Genomic DNA, 12,857 nt, shown 5'->3' with positions numbered 1-12,857 from the left:
GCATTGCCCTGGAGCTGCCACGAGGAACAAATCTGTGTGTCCTGGTGAACATGTGTGACGCCAGAATTGACATTTTAGCTGTGACTATTCCAATCAGTTTCAAGGAACGTCATCTCTGAGTGCCAACCTCATCTCCATCCCTTCCCCAACACACCTGGCAGCTGTTGCTGCCCCAGAAATAACACATTTGGTGCACCAGGGCCCTGCTCCAGAGGTGGAATTGATGGAGTAGCATTAGGTCAGGTAGGCTGGAACTTTTCATGCCACCCCTAATGTTTAAATTCACTTTTGAACAAGGCACTGGGGAGCTGTCATGTTGCACGTGACTTCCAGGTGCTACTGTACACCCAGAAAAACATCAATCAGTTTTTGAACTTGTTTCAGTTATGTTTTCATTGCAGATTTTTCTGTTCCACCTCAGTAAAACCCAAACCTTTTTTGTTCTGAGCCGAAATGACTCGGGACGAACCGCTCGATCTTTATTTAACCTCGCAGAGCAGTACCTGCATTAATTTTTTATGCACCGTTTTTCACCAGCCGCGTCGTTCTGGTTTCACTTCCAGTAATGCCCCGGGGGTGTGGGCGAGTCCGGTGGCTCTGTGAGCAGGGCTGTGTCCCTCTGCTCCCAGCCTGCCCCTGCAGAGGCCTTGGCTCAGGACAGGGATGCTCCAGGGCCATTACCAGCACGGGGCTCAGGGCTGTGCAGCAAGAGCCAGATCTGCTGTGTTGGCGGGATCTTTTATTTTCCATCAGCTTAGAGAGGAAGCAAAACCTGCTGCACTCAGTTTTCTCCGAATAGGCTGCGAGGGGAGCCCATCCCAGCACGTCCCCTGGGAGGGAACACACAGGGTGGTGTTTCCACATGGGGAGCAAATGGGTGGTGGCTTCCTGGGTGTAGGAAACTCAGGGTTTGCAGTTCACCAGTCATCCCTGTTGTGGCTGGAGTTTGTTTTTTCCTGGGGAGTCCCCCTGTCAGCCTGAGCCCCCAGCACCTGCATTTCCCCACCTCAGGGGTCTGATTGAAGGCTGGGGATGGAGTGGCCATGCAGAGCCTTTGATTTCCAAACCACAAAAAGAGTGGGAAAAGTCTCTCCATGTGGGAAGGCTCTTGGTTTTCCCTAAAAGCAAACCAGGAGCAAACGGGGGAGGAATCCTGCTTATCTGCTTTGTCTCGTTCCTAGACCGAGGCTGAGCTCCTAATCCTTGCTCCAGCCACTGACTCACTGCGTGTGAGTCACAAGATGCCTCTGCAACACAGCTGCCAGCTTCCCTTCCCTTCTCCCTGGGCTGCCAGGGTGGACAAGGCTGCCTTTGGTTCCCTCTGGGTCACAGACACAGGGGCAGAGCTGCTGTTGGTCTCTGGACCCACAGAGCCCAAAGGAGGAGGTGTAAGATCCCTACAAGAGGCAGATACGGGGTGATGTGACCCCTCTTTCTCTTTTTCTCTGCCCCATCGTGGTGCTGGGAGATGCTCTGGCTCCAGGGCTGTTCCCCTAGGGCACAGCTTTCTGTGCTGAAACATCTGGAGCAGAGTGTCAGGAAAACCCAGCATCTGCTGGGGAGAGAACAGGCCCTCAGCTGTTGCCACTGGCCTGGTGTCCTGGCAAAACCACCCCTTTTTCATGGTGGGTTTGAGTTCAGCTTCTGGCCCTCTTTCTGTTCTTTTCCTGTTTCCCCTTTTGTTGCTGTGTTTTTATGGGCTGCTGGAACCGGTCCTGGTTTGAGGCAGCTCGGAGCAGGCAGGAAGGAAGGCAGAGAGTGCTGGAAACCCAAAGGAATTGTGTCTTTCTGCTGAACATTGCTGCATGGGGAGCAGGGGCTGGGTACACCCAGCTGTGGCAGGGGGAAAGGAGACAGTGGGAGATGAACTTGCCCACCCCAGTGCCACCATGGCCATGGCTGGGAATGAACAGTTCAGCACCCATGGCTGGGATGATGTTTTGGAGCAAAAGTGCTGCTGCCCTCAGTGGGGCTGCTGCTCCAAAGGACATGCTGTGAGTCAGCAGCGTGGGCACCTTTCCTTCCCCTAAAGCAGGGGATGTTTGTCAGCTTCCTCAGCACTCGGGGTAGTCCTTGGAGCCTTCCTGAGCACAGCCAGGGGAAGGAAACTGTGAGTGCCAGGAGTGGATGATCCCTCGAGGCAGAGCTGTGGGGGAAGAGCCACCTCAGGGCTTTTTGCCTGGAAGTCCCCATGAGGGGAAGAGTGTTGTGCTGTGTGTGCTTATTTTGGACGTGTAGGACAGAGGGTGCTTCTGCTTTTGTGGTCTTTATCTTCGGTTCACAGAACTGAGCTTGTTTTCCTTTCACTACCCGGGGCTGACTTTTTTCCTATTTCCTTTTACATAATGTCATACACTCAGCTTTGCATAAGAGGTCCCGGAGTCGCTGCTGTTGCTTGCAGGGGTTCAGGGTTTGCTCCTGGGGGTGAAATGAAAGCGAGCTGGGGGTTGGTGTTGGACGTGGACCATGCTGGAGCTGGTTTCCTCTGTTTCTGGAAAGGCCCATTTCCCGTTGCTAGTGGGAAGGGATTATTCTGAGAAAGGGCTGGGGATTGTAAAGAACAAACCCCCACTTGCTGCTTCTGGCTTTACCACCTCTCATTGGGTTCTTTTGAGCTTGTGCAAGAGCTTCAATGGGAAACCCCTGGTGACGTCTCTGGGGCTCAGCTCTGCCTTTTCTTGTCTCTGTTAATTCCCAACAGGCACACATTCCTGGCTTCCCAGGGGCTGGGTTAGTGTCTGCTCCTCTCTTGTGGCTGGTAGCAGCAGCCCCTTTGAATTCAGCAGAGATACTCTCGGTGCTGCTCTGTACCTGTCTGTAGAACAGGAATTTTGTGTAACTCAACAGAAAAGGGAGCAGAGTAACACAAATATCTTGATTGTTAAACCAGCTGTGGCCCAGAGAGCATCAGCAAAAGCACTTTAGGCAGCTGTGCCTCCTCCACGTGTGCTGAAATTAATACCTTTTTCCACTAACAGTTCATTATTTTTGTGCCTTTGGAGGCCAGTGCACTAACCTGGGGCACGTGGGAGCAGAGCTCTTAAGACCTGGTAATTGTTGGGTAATTGTCTGTGTGTAAGTGTGGGGATGCAGCCGCGCTCACACTTAATCCTGCACTTTGCTCCTGTCCAACTAAAACCACCTTTGTGACTGAGCTCAAACACTTTCCAAAACGCAGAGCCCGAGCCAATGTTTTGCTTTGCTGTTTGGTTTTTGCATTTTCCCCTCCTTTCATCTGTCGGGAAGAGCCCAAGGCAGAGTCCCTGCTGCTGCTGCTCTCTGCCTGCTCTCAGGGTCCCTCACACCCTTCCTCCAGGCTCACAAACCTTGGCTGCATCTCTTAGAGCTCCTTATTAATCCTCTGTGTGAAGACGTGGGGTTTGACACCACGCCGAGTACAAGAACATTGAGCGGAGAGCAGAAGAGTTTATTGCACGGAGCAGGAATTCCTCCCTGGTGTAGTCACAAAGGCTTTGAACCATCAGTGGGAGCTCCAGGGCTGGCTGCAGTTGGAAGAGGCAGTCCCCAGGCCCAGGGCAGCCATCTGGTGCAGGCTCCCGTTTCATATTTCAGGGGATGAACTCCTGCAGAGTTCACTCACTGCTGCTTCTGCAAGAGCCTCTGCTCTGCGCAACTGGGGAGAGTTAAACGTGTGGCTTTTCCTTGTGCCCCTTGTGCTCCAGCCTTTCTGGTGTGTGCAGAGAACCAGGATTTCACCAAACCAAACCTTCATTTTCTCTGTGTACTCCATTTCTTGGTGCCCATCTTGAAATGTGCAGGATCTCACTTTCTGGGCTGCCAGGTCCCACCTGTATGAATTTGGTGGAAGGTGCAGATGCCATAGCCATCAAATCTTGTTGCAGATGTTTAAAGCACTGCCTGGGCCTGTTGGATTCATCCCTTGTGCCAACAGAAGGGGCTGTTCACCTGTGTCTCACCCTCAGGCTGAGGTGGAGGAGGGTTTGTGTGCTGGCTGAGCCTGACTCATGTTCCCTTCTTCCGAACTGAGGGGCAGAAAATTCCAGCAGATGTGCAGGGCAGGCACTGGGGAGCAGGGGCTGTTGCAATATTCAGTGATTGCTGCCTCCAAGGCCCTGTCTGCTCTGCATCTTTTGAAATAGTGTCATTTCCAATCATCTAAGCAAAGGGAAGCACTCATCTGACTCTTTAGAGACCATTTTGAAGGCATTCAGCTTTGGTTGCTGGTGTGAATGGAGGATTCTGCACAGTGGCCAGCACAAATATAAGGCACGGGTCAAGGTTTTGAGTCTGTCCCTGCCCTGCTCCCAGCTCACCTGCAAGGGGAGAAACGTGTGCTTGGTGCAGGTGTTGGGATGAGGCTCCTCTGGCTCCATCCTGCCGCTGCTTTTTTGCTCTGGGTTGGTTTTTAACCAGCGTGCGCGGAATGCACGATCAGCATCTCGCAGGAGCAGCCGCGGGGAAGAGGAAGCTCACACGGAATATAAATAGCCAAATTTTAGAATGTCCCAGTGTAGCAGCTCTCCTGGCTCTTGGCAGGAGCCTGCAGACCGCTGGGAAGCCGTGGCCTTCGTGTGTGGTTTGCAAAGGGGGAACTTGGGGGGATATCGCACAAGTCAGCAAGGCAAAAAAATGAATGAATCTGGCAGTCTTGGGTATGGGAAGGAAATGAAATTTGCTTTTCTGCACATCGGAGTGGGGTGTATCCCCTGCACGTGACACGAAATGCAGAGTGAAAACCCCGCGCAGTTGTGGCAATAATTTCCACTGTAGTTGCACAGCGGTTGCCAATGATTCATGGGTTGATCCTGAGATGGTTTTTTCCTCCCATATGATTTAATTTATGAATTTAATTGCATGTTAGCAAGCATCTGATTTTTCTCGATATTTTCGTCTGGGGTTTACAACTGCCCAGCCAAATCTCTTTTCTGAGTTAGACTGTACAGGGCTCTGGTCCTGCTGGACCCAGAGCTTAAGTGGGAGGTACACAGGGGCAGGGCTGACATGCAGGTTGGGTGATAAAGGCTGGGAAAGAGCCCAGGAAAAATTGGGAAGCATTTCCATGGCTTTTTTTGTTTGTTTTGTTGATTTTTGTTTGTTTTGTTTTTGTTGGCAACAGCATCTAAAGGTGGAAGAAAGACAGCTTGGCCAACTTGGTCAGGTGCTGTCAGTGCAGATGTTTGATCCAGGGTGGACACAAAGCTTTAGCTGTGCCAAGGTTGTGCCAGTCCCCAGGGCAGTGTACTTGAGCACAAATTTGTGCCATAATTTATCCCAGAGAACAAGAGAGGAACAGACACAGGTGCCAGGAAGGATGTTTGGTGTCTGCTGCCTCATGTGGGTGCTCTCTGGGTTGCTCTGGAAGCCAGTGGACCCTGGGAAAGGCCCCTGGTGTTCACAGCAGAACCTCACAGCTCCTTGAACTTCAGCAAACCAACCCTCTCCATAGTCTGGCACGAAGTGAGAAAAGCAGGTTCAGCAGAAAGTGAAAAAGTCAGAACCCTGCCCAGGGGGATTCTCTGCCCTCATTCATTACAGCCGTGAGTGAGAGGCTTTTTCAAGCTTCCCCTCAGTCTCTGGGCTGGCTGTGCTTCCCTGCCTTGACTCCTTGTGAGGAGCAGCCCTGGCCTGAGCAGGGTGTCAGAGCAGAGCAGTGGGCACTGCTGTGGTGGGGCTGATAAAGGAGGAGTGTTTGGGTGTGCGTGGCATCCATCAGCTCAGGATCCTGTGCTCGTGTTCTACTCCTGTTTCCTGAGGTGTGCAGCCTCTTCTGAGCCTGGTGTGGCTGTCCCTGTGTTCACAGGGCAATTTGGGGAGGATTTTTTGCAGGGAGCAGCATCACTTCTGGGGCTCCATCCTGAATCCTTTCATGGCAGTCCTTCCTCAGCGTGTTGTTGTGAATGCTCAGGGCTGGCTCTGGCAGGAGAGGTTTGTCCCCACAGCCCTGTGTCCCAGTGATGCTCACCTCCCCCTCTAACCAGCTTACAGCTTTCAGGCATTTTCTCCTTCTGCTGAGCTCTGGGTTTTGGTGTGTGTTCATCCATGTCCTGCCATTTGGTGAGGGGGATGAGGGCGGGGGAGATCCCTGCAGTGTTTAAAAGGATCTGGATAAATCTCCTTAAGGGAGGCACTGACTCAGCAGAGCGTGGTTAGGGAGGAGGAGGAGGAGGGAACCAAATAGTCCTTGTGGGGCTGGAGCTGCTGCTGAGCCCCTGCTGGTGTGTGGTGCTGGGGAAGGTGTGTGCCTGGGGACCGGCCCTGAGAAGCATCACCCCTTTCCTCAACAAATTGTTGGTGCTCTCCATTCTCCAGAGCAGAAATGGGAGCTCATAGCTGGGTGCCTGAACCCTGTGTCCAAACCGGTCCTGGCTGTGCCTGATCCCACCCTGGTGCAGATCTCTGGGATTTCCCCCCAGCTTTGAGCTTTGGGTTTCTGCCTTGTGCCGTGGGCAGCTTGGTTTGACAGTGATTATTTTTATTAGTATTTTCATTATTTTGTTATTTTTATTATTATTTATTAGGGAAGTGCACCAGGGTGCTTGGTTCAGATCACTGAGACTCTGCTCAGACCAGGAGCCAATGTCACCTCACAGGAGAGGGGAGCAGCCAGGGCAGGGCACTGGGCTGTGCTGTCACTGTCCCCTTCCCTGCCTTGTGAGGGGTCCCACCTTGCCCTGGCTTTGCTGAAGGGCTGAGACATGGAGCCAGGGGATGTGGGACAGACCAAGAGCAGCTTTCCCAAAGTCCTGGCTCCACTGTGGGCAGGCTCAGCCAGCCAGACACCCTGGTGTCGCCTGGTTTGCATTTCTGAGCAGGTGAGGGAGACTCCCTGCCAGCCAGCTGCTGCCTTTGGCTTGCTGGGATCCCTCACAGGAGCCACAAAAGCGTCTCTGCCACGCTTTGCTCCCCTTATCTCATGGTGTATCTTGTTTTTCCATGCAGAGCTCCACACAGGAGATTGGAGAAGAGCTGGAGGATGGTGTGATCTACAGCATATCCCTCCGGAAAGTGCAGCTCCACCACACGGCCAACAAAGGGCAGCGCTGGCTGGGGGTAAGCTGGGGGCTCCTCCTGCCTCAGGGCAGGATCCAGATGTTTCCCTGCCACGGGAATCATGTGTTGATTTGGGAGCAGGGAGTGGGAGCACCTGTTGCCCTCTGCTGCATGGGAAGGGGTACAGGTGAAACAATCTGCACAGCCCCGTTTTGAAAAATAGGGCAACTCTGATTTGTATCTGGATTTTGGCAACTCTAAGGCCTTTCCTGAGGTTTCCCAAGTGCTCATGTCCTCTCAGTTGGGTTGCTGGTGTTTGATATCTGAGGAGACTCAGCTGTCCTTTCCCAGGAAAGGAAAATCCCTGTGGGGATCCCAGACTACACCTGACTTTGTGAAGCTGCAGGAAACACTTTGCAAGGAAGATCCCTGTGGGGATCCCAGCCTAGACCTGGCCTTGTGAAGCTGCTGGGAACACTTTGCACTTGATGGTGTCTGTGTTCACCCAGCCCACTGACTTCTGCTCCTGTCCTGGCAGTTTGAGAACGAGTCGGCCTTAAACCTCTACGAGACGTGCAAGGTGAGGACGATCAAAGCCGGGACCTTGGAGAAGCTGGTGGAGTACCTGGTCTCAGCCTTCAAGGGCAATGACTCCACCTATGTCACCATCTTCCTGTGCACCTACCGAGCCTTCGCCACCACCAAGCAAGTGCTGGACCTGCTGCTGAACAGGTGAGCCCCAAAAACACAGCTGGGGGTGGCCAGGAAAGCCCCAGCATCTTCTGCTGCGATGCCTTGGGGGTTTGGTGGCTTCTCCCAGCTCCATCAGTGAGGGTTTTGGGCGAGGGCAGGGAGGACAGAACTTTCTGGAAAGCTGGAGCTCTTCCAGTGAGGTGGCCAGTGCTGGCTGCTTCCCTTCCTGTAATGGGGAGGTTGTGGCAGAGGGAGGGGAGCAGGACACTGCAGAGCAGGTTCATCCGGACCCCGTGGCAGAGCTGGGGGTGATGTGGAGGGAGAAGAAGGCAGGGTGCTCACTGCCTCCCCTCTGCCCCACCAGGTATGGCAAACTCCACGTGCAGGCGAACGGGGACCACGCCAGGCACACTGTGGATGAGAGGATGGAGCTGAAGAAGTAAGTCTGCCTGTGCTATGGTGGCAACTCTTTTGGGAGGGATCTGTCATCCCAGCGCTGCCCTGGGCTTGTGGGCATGCACACAGGCTTCTCCTGGCACCTGATCCCCTTTGCCTGTGTTCTCCCCCTTCCTGCAGCACCATCTCCTCCATCCTGGGGGCCTGGCTGGACCAGTACTCGGAGGATTTCCGCAAGCCCCCCGAATTTGCCTGCCTGAAGCAGCTCATCTCCTACGTGCGCCACAACATCCCCGGCTCCGACCTGGAGCGCCGAGCCCGCATCCTGCTGGCCCAGTTCCAGCAGCAGGAGCAGAGCGAGGCCGAGGCAGAAGGTGGGGTGCTCCCCTGGCTTGCAGGGCTCATTTGGGGCTGCTGGTGGAGGAAATGCTGCTGGTTGGCATTGAGGCTCTCTAAAACTTGAGCCACGCGGATGAACACCTGTGAATTCTACATGGGATTTCACTGGGAAGCCAATCCAGCTGCAGGAGGAGTGGGATTTCTAAGTGGATTAGTTAATCTGCCTTTAATCCTCTGTAGACATTTGCACCCAGGTTTAAAATGACTATCCTTTTATCTGAGCCTTATTGCTGGAGGTGCACAGCTAGATGGGATGAAGATCTAGGGAGGTGGGGTGTAGGTGTCTGTAGGGGGTTGGTGTGGGTTGCTGTGGGCACTGCAGTGCTCAGCCTCACCCTTGTCTCCTGCAGCTGTGGACCACAGCAGCTGCACCTTCCAGCTGGTAGAAGAGAACGGGGTCAGTGATGGGAAGCCAGATTTCCTCTCCTTCTCCCCAGAGATGGTGGCAGAACAGTTCACACTGATGGATGCTGTGAGTAGTCACCCACCAGCTGGGTCAGTGGTGCTCTGGGCACTGTCCTGGCTCTTCTCCTGGTCTGTTCTCTCCTCAAAGAACACCAAGAAACCCTTCTCCATCCCTTCATCTTCCAGGAGCTGTTCAAGAAAGTGGTGCCTTACCACTGCCTGGGCTGCATCTGGTCCCAGAGGGACAAGAAGGGCAAAGAGCACCTGGCCCCCACCATCCGTGCCACGGTCTCCCAGTTCAACAGCGTGGCCAACTGTGTCATTGCCACTTGTCTCGGGGACAGGTCCCTGAAGCCACAGCAGAGGGCCAAGGTGGTGGAGCGGTGGATCGAAGTGGCTCGGGTAGGACAGCTCCCCTCCCACCTCCACCCCAGGGATGAGCTTCTTCCCCTGCTGGAATGCCAGCAGATCCTCCAGCTTTTTTTTAACCCCAATCCTGTTCTCTCTTTGTCTGCCCTCAGGAGTGCCGCATCCTGAAAAACTTCTCCTCCCTCCGAGCCATCCTCTCTGCCCTGCAGTGCAACGCCGTGCACCGGCTCAAGAAAACCTGGGATGAGGTCCTGAGGTAAGGAGCTCCTGCAGGGCTGCTTTCAAGGGGAATAATGTGCTGTGGCACTTGGATGTGTCTATGGGATCACCTCAGCTCCAGCACTGCCTCTTGGAGTGCGCCCAAAACCCAGGGGCCAGTGTAAGGTGTCAGGGATTTCAGGAGGGTGAGGAAATAAAAGCACCTCACCCTTCTGTGTGAAACACCTTGGAATAGCTCCCAAACAGCAAGGCCCAGCTGGAGCTGAGCACAACTGGGGTCATTGGGGTGAGCAGAAGAGAGCCCAAGGAGGAAACCCCACCATGGCAGCATTGCTGACTTTTCCCCTTGTTCCCCTGTGCAGGGAGAGCTTCCGCACATTCCACGAGCTCTCCGAGATCTTCTCCGACGAGAACAACCACTCGCTGAGCCGGGAGCTTCTCATCAAGGTAGGGGGAGGGAGAACCCTCATTGCCCTGTTCCTGGCAGGCAGCTCAGCTTTCCATGGCGTGCCAGCCACAGGCATGAAGCCCTGGCAGAGCTGCCGGAGTCACAGTTATGGGTGCAGGCAGGGTGTGCTGAGTCTGGGGAGCAGGCAGGGATTTCAGACCAAGGCTGGAATTTCTGTTTCTCCACCCAAAACTTACTGCTTGGAGCTGGCAAATCAATTCAGGGAACAGATAAGCACTGGGATGGGATCCAGAGCACCAGGTGACAGCTTGTCCCCAGAGGCAGCTGCGTGTTAACAGTCCAGTGCAAAGTCCTCTTGATTCCAGGTGGGGTGGTGGAGTTGGTGAAAGGCTGCAGCAAAAGTGTCCTTATTCCATGTGGAACTTCTCCACAGATCCCAGCCTAGCTCTGGTTTAGGGACTGAGAAGAAACAAAATGCAGAAGGTAACAACACATCCCATTAGGGAGGCATTTGTACAGAAATGAGAGCAGCAGTTCCTGTCCACCAAGGCTCTCCTCTCTGTGAGCCATGAAAAAGCTTTCATTCCCTCCTCTTTCCTACAATTGAAGTCATATAAATGAAAATGGGTGTGAATTTTAGCTAACAGGTATTAGTGCCATTTCCCACCTGTGCTGATCCCAACTCTCCCCACCATCCAGGAGGGCACATCCAAGTTTGCCACCTTGGAGATCAACCCAAAGAGGGCTCAGAAGCGGCAGCAGCAGCAGCGAGAGATGGTGAGTGTGGCAGGGCTGTCCCTGTGCCCCTTCCCAGCAGCTGCCCAGGCCGATCCCAGCTCTGCTGACCCCTCTGTCCCTTCTGTCCCCACAGGGTGTGATGCAGGGCACCATTCCCTACCTTGGCACCTTCCTGACAGACCTGGTGATGCTGGACACGGCCATGAAGGATTTCCTGGATGTATGTACCTCCTGCCTGTCCTCCCCTTTCCCCCAGAGCCTGGGCTGGTAAAAGGAAGGCTGTGTCCTGTGTCCCACACGACATCCTGTATCCCACACTGCACATCCTGTATCCCACATCCCATATCCAACACTGCCCATCCACCTCTCTCCCAAGGAAATGGGCTACTGTTTCTCAGCAGGGTTACTCACGTTGCTGTGGCAGCAATATAGAGATAGAGGAGGGAGCAATATTCTTCTGTCTGCTCCATCCTGACCTTCATCTCTTTCTTTTCCAGGGTGGGCTGATCAACTTTGAGAAGAGAAGGAAGGTGAGAGCTTTGCCCTGGCAGCTGCACAGCAGGGCTGGCCTGCTGCAATCCCAGGCTGTGCCAGTCACTTTGGGCTTGATCCCTCTCCTTTTTTCCTTTGTGTCCTTCACTTTTGTGGGAGGGCATTCTGGTCTCATGGCTTCCCTTTGCTGCAGGAGTTCGAAGTGATTGCGCAGATCAAGCTGCTCCAGTCAGCCTGCAACAACTACAGCTTCACACAGGAGGACCAGTTTGTGGAGTGGTTCCACAGCCTGGAGAGGCTCAGTGAGGCCGAGAGGTGAGTGAGAGGGAGGTCCCACCACTCGTTTCCTCTGACAGCAGCAGCTGCCCCCTGCTCCCCTCTCTGCTCTGCCTCCCTCACACTTGGTGGCAGCACAGGGAGCTCAAACCCTCCTCTCTCCCCTCCCAGCTATGGGCTGTCGTGTGAGATTGAGCCGCTGTCAGAGTCAGCCAGCAACACGCTGAAGGCCAAGAAGAACACGGGCATCATCAAGAGATGGAGCGAGTGAGTCCCTGGTGGGAGGTGGGGCCAGCGTGGGGCATCTCTGGCTGGACATTGCAGGGGACCAGGCGGGCATGGCCACTGTCCTGCCAGCCAAATGCAGCCTCACCTGCTCCCTTCTCACCTGCCCCACCTCTCTCCTGGCAGCCGGCAGCCACCAAGCACGGAGCCCTGTGCCAGCGGCAGCTCCCACTCGAAATCCTTCGACCAGCTCAAGTGTGGGCAGTACCTGTGCAGTGGGGACGCCACTGACTCAGTGAGTGTCACCTCTGCCGGCTCCAGCAGCTCTGACGTGGAGGAGATCAACATCAGCTTCATCCCAGAGTCCCCTGACTGCCAGGAGAAGAAGGTACGTGGCAGCTTTCGGGGTCCAAGGGTCCCAGGGCCACTGTGGCCATGCTGTGGGGACTGTCCCACCTCTGCCTGGCGCTGGGGCTGGGGGAGCAGGCGGGGGGCCCGGGGGCTGCTCCGGCAGCACGGCAAGGCTCTGGTGCCTCCGGTGGCTGTAGCTGTGTCGGTCCCCCGTTGTCACAGGTCAGTGAGATCCCTCTGGCCTCCCTCCCCCAGCGCTGGTACGCCCCGTCTGTGGCCGATGGAGAAGCTAAACCCACTGTGTCCTCCGCATCCCCTCTCCTCCCTGCCCTCCAGTTCTGGGAATCCACCTCCCTCTCTTCCCTGGACACGTCAGGCATCGGCTCAGGCTCCAGCAGTGCCTCCTCCTCCTCCGTCTCCTCCACGCCGGTGACGGCCTCCCGCACTCACAAGCGCTCGGTCTCCGGCATCTCCAGCTACTCCTCACTCTCGCTGCCCCTCTACAACCAGCAGGTCGACGACTGTTGCATCATCCGAGTCAGCCTGGCTGTGGACAACGGCAACATGTACAAGAGCATCCTGGTTAGTGATGTCCCCAGGGAGGGGTGGGTGGCTTGTGCTGGTTGGATGCGGGCATGGCACGTTTTGGAGGAGGCTTTAGCAGTGTTCTGAGCTCACAGCACTCTGTGCTCGCAGGTGACGAGCCAGGACAAGACCCCCGTGGTTATTCGCAAGGCCATGGCCAAACACAACCTGGATGGGGACCGGCCTGAAGACTATGAGCTTGTCCAGATCATCTCGGAGGAGAGAGGTGTGTGTGTGTGCTGGGCTGTGGGGGCTTTCCTGGGCAGCACCAGGCTGGAGCTGGGATGAGAGGTGACAGCAAGAGGCATCCAGCACCTGGGGACAAACC

The 12,857-nt window shown here is 55.0% G+C and overlaps 1 protein-coding gene across 5 annotated transcripts in view; it reads left to right on the top strand.

Moving 5' to 3' along the window:
* Positions 1-12,857, top strand: part of RALGDS (ral guanine nucleotide dissociation stimulator) — a 57,297-nt gene that overhangs the window by 41,285 nt on the left and 3,155 nt on the right. For 3 of the 5 annotated variants that reach the window (XM_058038047.1, XM_058038046.1, XM_058038049.1), the window contains exons 2-17: positions 6,922-7,032; positions 7,511-7,704; positions 8,030-8,104; positions 8,242-8,435; positions 8,811-8,932; positions 9,052-9,267; positions 9,387-9,490; positions 9,816-9,900; positions 10,562-10,639; positions 10,734-10,820; positions 11,098-11,130; positions 11,286-11,407; positions 11,540-11,635; positions 11,780-11,981; positions 12,167-12,526; positions 12,641-12,755. In XM_058038047.1, the coding sequence (XP_057894030.1) occupies positions 6,922-7,032; positions 7,511-7,704; positions 8,030-8,104; positions 8,242-8,435; positions 8,811-8,932; positions 9,052-9,267; positions 9,387-9,490; positions 9,816-9,900; positions 10,562-10,639; positions 10,734-10,820; positions 11,098-11,130; positions 11,286-11,407; positions 11,540-11,635; positions 11,780-11,981; positions 12,167-12,526; positions 12,641-12,755 (2,194 nt within the window). The remainder of the gene's footprint in view (positions 1-6,921; positions 7,033-7,510; positions 7,705-8,029; positions 8,105-8,241; positions 8,436-8,810; positions 8,933-9,051; positions 9,268-9,386; positions 9,491-9,815; positions 9,901-10,561; positions 10,640-10,733; positions 10,821-11,097; positions 11,131-11,285; positions 11,408-11,539; positions 11,636-11,779; positions 11,982-12,166; positions 12,527-12,640; positions 12,756-12,857) is intronic. The other 2 variants (XM_058038048.1, XM_058038051.1) reach the window with 2 other exon arrangements.

The sequence above is a fragment of the Melospiza georgiana genome, chromosome 20 (genome assembly GCF_028018845.1).
Source record: "Melospiza georgiana isolate bMelGeo1 chromosome 20, bMelGeo1.pri, whole genome shotgun sequence".
NCBI classification, from domain to species: Eukaryota; Metazoa; Chordata; class Aves; order Passeriformes; family Passerellidae; genus Melospiza; species Melospiza georgiana.
The sequence above is the reverse complement of the archived record's forward strand: the minus strand, read 5'-3'. Positions and strand labels throughout refer to the sequence as shown.